This window comes from Odontesthes bonariensis, chromosome 18 (genome assembly GCF_027942865.1).
Source record: "Odontesthes bonariensis isolate fOdoBon6 chromosome 18, fOdoBon6.hap1, whole genome shotgun sequence".
NCBI lineage: Eukaryota > Metazoa > Chordata > Actinopteri > Atheriniformes > Atherinopsidae > Odontesthes > Odontesthes bonariensis.
The window spans coordinates 10292987-10299581 of record NC_134523.1 but is presented as its reverse complement, the minus strand read 5'-3'; the positions used below and the strand labels follow the sequence as shown (position 1 = coordinate 10299581).

The window sequence follows — 6595 nt, the reverse complement described above, 5'->3', positions numbered from 1 at the left end:
TCCTGCTTTATCCATCTCGGCTAAAAGCAGCAATGCACTTCACCTTTTAACAGGCGGCTCTTACTGACCTCACATCCACGCTTGATACTCTGCTGTGTTCCATACGCAGGACACTAGCTCTTTAAATTATTACAGTTCTGCCGTATATCTGAATCAAATTGGTAAAAAGGCACCACGCAGAGGGTAGATCTTTAGAGATCACAACAGGGACAGAGAGAGCAGAGACCTCTCTCTAAGAAACCACGCTAATGGTATTGAGGAAGACGCTGAATGAAATGAAACTGAGAAAGCGAGACTCTCTCTTAGAAGGCTTTGCTTATTTGGTGCTGTAGATGCAGACAGCACTGATTGTTATTCTTGCCCCATCCTCAAAGCAAGATTACAATGCCCTAGCTGTTTCTGTGGAGTGACATGTGGGAAGAACTTCAAAATGTGTTTTTTGCTCTCTTTGTTTTTTTGTGTTATTTCTCTCATCTTTGCTCTTCCGTTCTCTATAGGTTTCTAAGAAGGTTGCAGATCTCATTCTGGAGAAACAGCCCGCTTATGTCAAGGTAAGCTTCCCGTGACAGCTTGAGCTTTTCCATCTTGTATCAGCTGGTGAAATTGAATCCCAAAACAGATCAGTTGCATTTGATTGTCTGCGTTTGGGAATCGCTCCTTTTCTCAACTGGTGACATTAAGGACGCTTTGGCGCTGTTAAGGTGTCTCAGAATGCGCTCACAAGGGCGTGTCGACCCTCAAATGACAGGTAACCACGACGATGGGAAATTTGACTCCATCCACAGATGAGAAAGAAGGGGGCCGTTATCTTGGTTTTATTCCTAAAACAGACGATGTGTTCTTTGTGTCTCGGCACAAAATGGATGTGCACAGAATAAAGTTTGCAGGAGAGCACATTATTCGTTGTGATTAATCAGACTGATTCGTCTCACATATTGTTTTTGAATAAACAACCTGAATCTTAAGTCATAAATAAAGCTCTATTCGACTGTTTGATCTGCAGCCAAAGCCGTTTTCGGCACATCTCGGTGTTGGGGCAACTCGGTGAACTTGGCTGTGGTAAATGACAGGTTATTTATTGCTCATCAAAAGTGGGCTTCAATAGAAGGATTGAGACCAAAGTTCTGCTTTACCAAAATGTGTGCATTCATGCTGCGTGTTCTGATGTTACTGAAATGGGCTAATAAACTTCACAAGTCCTCAATAGTCCCATCAGATTTATATCTCCACTGATATTTGTTAGGTTGAATTTAGTCAGTGCAGTTGCTGACTGACAGATTGAACAGATTTCGCTTTCGGGGGAAATTGCAGTGAGATTGTTACCATTGATGAGACGCTCTATTAACCGATCATTATTTCTTTGAACGTCCCTCCAGCTCTGCAAATTTAAGGTCACAACTGGGCTTTTAAGTAGACATCACTGGCTAATTTGGGAGGTTTTCCATTGACCCGTGTCAGCCTACTTTCTGTCAGTCGCCCGATGCCATGGGGCACTTAATTTTTCACATCCTTCTCATTTGTGTCTCGGTGAGAGTGAAGATTCCACAACACACTAAACCACCTAGCATTCCAAATCACTTGGACTCTTGGTGCTTGTCTCTTAATTTGCACTTATCTGCAGTTCATGCTGAAAGCTCAATGTGAACATACAGCATATCCTTGAGGGTTTCTTCCCACTGTGTTTTTGCACATTTTTCTCTCTTAGGACTTTTTTTTTGTATCCTCTGTGTGTGATGTTTGATAAAACAGTGAAACAGAAACACGTCCAATGGGGCCTCGTGATGCTTCTGCTTACAAGCTCCTGTGTTGTGTATAACGCACCAGTGGACACAAAAATAAGAGTCATACACTCATGCCTCAGTGCTTTAAATGTTGAACCGCCTCAGCGTCTAATATGATTCGTGGCTATATAGAGACCTGTGTGATCACTCCTGGTCCCCCTGGGACACATGGTCTCCACTTGTGTTCAGAGAGCGTGATCAGATTTTCTCAGGTGAAACATTACACGGATGCCAGAGCCAATACTGTTGATTCATTTACCACCGTTTATCACTCGTTTTTTAGCGTGCTTTTTTCAGCTTGTCGATATTTTTGTCCTTTTTTGATGTAAAACCTCATTTGTTGACTCGTCTACTAAAAAAAATTCAAGAGTTCAAGCTTCGACCGCCCCCTCTTCTCTCCTCAGTCAGAATTGGGCAGTTTCGAACCAAGTCTTCAAGTTGCACGACCCCTTTTTACTGGTATTCAGTTATCATCTGGTGGAAACAAATATTTTCTGTATGCCACCTCTGTTGCCACCTTTGATCCCGATTTCGCCTCCGTTCTGAGAGATTTGTCCAGCATTTGTGGTCATACCTAGCCTGACTACGTCATACTCACGATTCTAGTCAGAATGTGAGTCTGATACCGCTCAATAGGGTTTTGAGTATGGGGCGTGTGTCAACCGAACCAGGAGAAAAAATGCCTCTTCGCTCAGTTGGATAGACCTACAACCAATCAGAGCAACGTAGTATGTGACGTAGATTAAGCAACACACACTTGTTGTAGGAAGGACGGCAAAAACATCTTTTCTATCGATAAAAGCCTTTATCGCGTTCCTCTGTTCGTCTTTTAAAATTAATGCAATGTGGCGATCCTGTAGAACAGACTCGATGGCAGAATCTACACACCCTAGTTCTCCAGCGGCAGCCGTGTTCAGCTCTTTAGTGACGTAGTCGATAATGTCCCTGTTGATCATCTGTCCATCATCGTATAAAGCCCGTCCTGGCAATCTGATTGGGTCGACCGATTCTTGGTCGGGCATAATGATTTCCCAACTGAGCAGAGCCAGACCGAACTTCCCGACCAAAACTTTTATGGGCGGGGCTAAGTTCGGCTGGCACCCAGGCTAGGTCATACCATCCAAATAACAAAAGGCTTTAAGGCTTTTTCACTTAGGACACTTGAAATTGACATGAATCGGATGTGACAGCGTGGTTGATACCTCTGGTGATGTTCAGCAGTCAACACATACCGTTGAATCTGGTGGCATAAACATACTGTAATGAACTCGCGTTCGCATTTGCTTCCCATTGGCCTCGATAAACCCAATTTATCGGGGCAGGGCCCAAACACAGGCATCATTAGCGTGTAAAGACTGGATCGGTTAAGGAGACGCGTGCGTAGGCCATGTGTTGGAGGGCCACAGAACGGTTATGAATGTGTGAATAAAAGCCAAGTAAAGAAAACTCTCTTGTGAGTTGCGAGCTCTTCCACCTCTCCCTCCACCTCTCACTCAGAGCTGTGATTGTTGACATTGCCGGAGTCGAGTTGCGTCGTGTAAAAATACAGCCTCACTTAACTCTAGACGTTAAAGTAAACTTTTCTGTCAGTCTATAGTACGTGTTGGGATTTATTTTTTATTTTTTCAACAGTGAAATTTTGTCTCTATTCAAAGCAATGCCCATTAGCTATTTATTGCCGTTTTCTCTGGTAAAACCCTTATATAGTCTCCACCGCGGGGGCTGCACGGTGGTGTGGTGGTTAGCACCGTCGCCTCACAGCAAGAAGGTTCCAGGTTCAACACCCAGCTGGGGCCTTTCTGTGTGGAGTTTGCATGTTCTCCCCGTGTATGCGTGGGTTCTCTCCGGGTACTCCGGCTTCCTCCCACTGTCCAAAAAATCATGCATGTTAGGTTGATTGGCATCTCTAAATTGTCCTTAGGAGTGAGTGTGAGCGTGCATGGTTGTTTGTCTCGTTTGTCTCTATGTGGCCCTGCGATGGACTGGCGGCCTGTCCAGGGTGTACCCCGCCTCTTGCCCATTGACTGCTGGGATAGGCTCCAGCCCGCCCGCGACCCGATCGACGGATTCAGCGGTATAGATAATGGATGGATGGAGTCTCCACCGCTGTGCATAGCTACTGTCTTTAAGCTACCTGTTACATGAGCTTAAACCCATTGAGTTGCCCGTCTGTCAGGTTAAGTGTTCCTCACAGATGGGGTGGACAACTCAAAGCTGTGACATAACAGCAAATCGGTGCCTCGGGCTAGGCTCTGAGCAGTCATCACGCTGAAAATGCTTGTCTGTATCGATGTGCACGTTTCTGTTTCATCCTGCATGTGTGAGCATTTGATCTCCTGTGTGTGGGTAATGGCAGTCGGCGTTTGGGGCAGAGACTGCACACAGCAAACTGTGGTTTTGTTTGGAGAAGATTCACCTCTGTTGGACGCAGAAAGAAGTGGTCTCTTCCTTGACCAGATTTGCCACTGAGCACATATCTGTCGTCACTTCAGCAGCTAATTTGAACCGTTTACAGAAATGAAACCGGCCTATATCAAGCATTACTATTTGTGTTTGTCATACCATTATAGTATTGTTTTTTTTTCTTTGTATTTAGCTATCTATTGAACAAGTCTGTGTGATTATTTTCAGCACTGTTTGTAGAGGGCGACGGTGGCTGACGCAAATAGCGTACTGTTCCGAAGAATCCTAAGATTAATCGCATTTTCTCTCTTAAAATTTGTCTTTAAATGATAAGAATTAAGGCTTTATCGTTTCCCCAGAAAGTTGCTGCGTGACAGTTAATCTTTCAAATTTTATTCTATGCCAGTTTAACATCCACCAGGGCCTGCTGATGGCATGGCCGTTTGATTGGCAGTGTAACGTGTTTCACTCTATTTTTGTACTGTTAGTTCCCATAGCAACAGCGCTCTGCTGCCAACAGATAGCCCCGACTGTTCATTTTCTAAGGCATAAATGTTAAACGTTGGCCCCGATTAATCGCTCTACGTCTAGCTGTTTTTGTTTCAGTTGGAATGTGTCCCGACGCCAGATCGAGCCGTCGGGTTGCCGTCGTTATTTCAAACCTTTTAGAAAAAAAATAGATTTAATGGTTACTACTTAATAGTCTTTTTTAGGAGGCTTCTGTTATGACGGAGTCGAAAGGAACGGAGAAGATTTAATCTCGAGTTAGTTATTTATATTTGACAACTCATTGTCAAATCATACTTCATGATCGCAACAATCCTGCCAAACTAAAGTTGAGCTCTTTGAATAGTAAGAAGTGTGAAAGTCAAGCACAAATGGAGACGTTGTGGTTTTGATGTGTTCTGCTCCTATGGAAGATCAAATTCTTCGATATGAAAAATTCTTTCCCATGAAACCACCACTTGTTATCTTTTCATCAAGTACATTTTTTTTTGAGTGGATTCAACAAACGGGACATAGAATAGTGATAATTGGAGGTGTCGGCAGGTGGACGTCTGCTAGCTGTACTCCCTGTTCTCAAATGAAACTGCAGATAGCTTGCGGTATATCAGAAAAGCAGCTTCGCTAACACACTGTCAGCTTGGGCAAGTACACAACCCTCTTTGGACTGTCTATGAAACATTTCTTTTTATTAGTGTTCCACCATGTTGATGTTGTTTCCGTTCCCCAGAAAAGCATCACATGGTGCATTTTCCTCCAGAGGAAAAAAAACCTGGCTAGTTTATAAACCTCTGAATAGCGCTCCGAGGACTTATCAAGATCTTCGTCAGCACTCAAGATCATGAGGGCAGATTGGTTTGAATGGAATTACTGATCTTTTGCCCACGGCTGAAATGCTTGTGTCCTTGTTGTTTTTCTTTTTATTACCATTAAAAATTGATTTCCCCAGACCATATTCCAACGGTAAAAGTCCAATTTTTATTCTAACACTGGATCTCTTTGGTAAAATGACACAGCGATGGAAACCAAAACATCCAGCAGCAAGCTTCCTCCACCTCAGGCCTGGCGCCTGGTCGACCAAGAACATAAAAACACGACGAGGACGCGAGCAGATGTCACGTTCGTGGGGTTTTCCCCATGTTTTTAGTTTTGTGTTTTATCATGTGTTAGTCATGTTTAGTTTTTAAGTTCATGTTTAGTTAAGTTTTGCCATTGTTTTTCCCTCACTTCCCATGTTCAGGTCATTAGTTTCACTCACGTCACCTGTATTCATTGTCCCCAGCTGCACTCATTCACCAATCACCCAGTTCAGTATTTAGTTTCCAGGTTTCTCCATTCAGTTTGTGATTTCCTTACCTCCGATTTCACCTTTCATGCCACGCCTAACCGCGCTAAGGGCTTTTCATGTCATGTCAAATCTCTTGTTTCCTTGTCACAGTCATATTCATGTTTAGTTTCATCATCCGTCTCAGCCGCGCCTTGTTTTGACTTTTGTTGTTTTTGATAAATAAACCAAGTTTGCTTTTACACCTTTGAAGTCCGCATCCGTGTCTTGCCTACCCCTAACCAGTGTTTCTCAATTCCGGTCCTCGGGACCCACCGCCCTGCATGTTTTCGATGTTTCCTTCCTCCACCACACCTGATCAAATGATCAACTCGTCATCAAGCTCTGCAGTGGCCTGATAAGGAGCCCTTCATTTGAATCAGGTGTGCTGGAGGAGGGAAACATCGAAAACATGCAGGGCAGTGGGTCCCGAGGACCGGAATTGAGAAACACTACCCTAACCTGACAGAGGAAGTGTCAGCCCCACATCGTCTGAGGGGTATGCTCGTTGTCAGCGGCGATCACTCAATCTCTGAGGAGAGAGCGCATTCTTCTGTAAATAAAAACTCTGAAGATGGGAATT

The 6595-nt window shown here is 44.0% G+C and overlaps 1 protein-coding gene across 2 annotated transcripts in view; it reads left to right on the top strand.

Moving 5' to 3' along the window:
- Positions 1-6595, top strand: part of vps50 (VPS50 subunit of EARP/GARPII complex) — a 100594-nt gene that overhangs the window by 18846 nt on the left and 75153 nt on the right. For both annotated transcript variants that reach the window (XM_075450479.1, XM_075450478.1), the window contains exon 5: positions 498-551. In XM_075450479.1, the coding sequence (XP_075306594.1) occupies positions 498-551 (54 nt within the window). The remainder of the gene's footprint in view (positions 1-497; positions 552-6595) is intronic.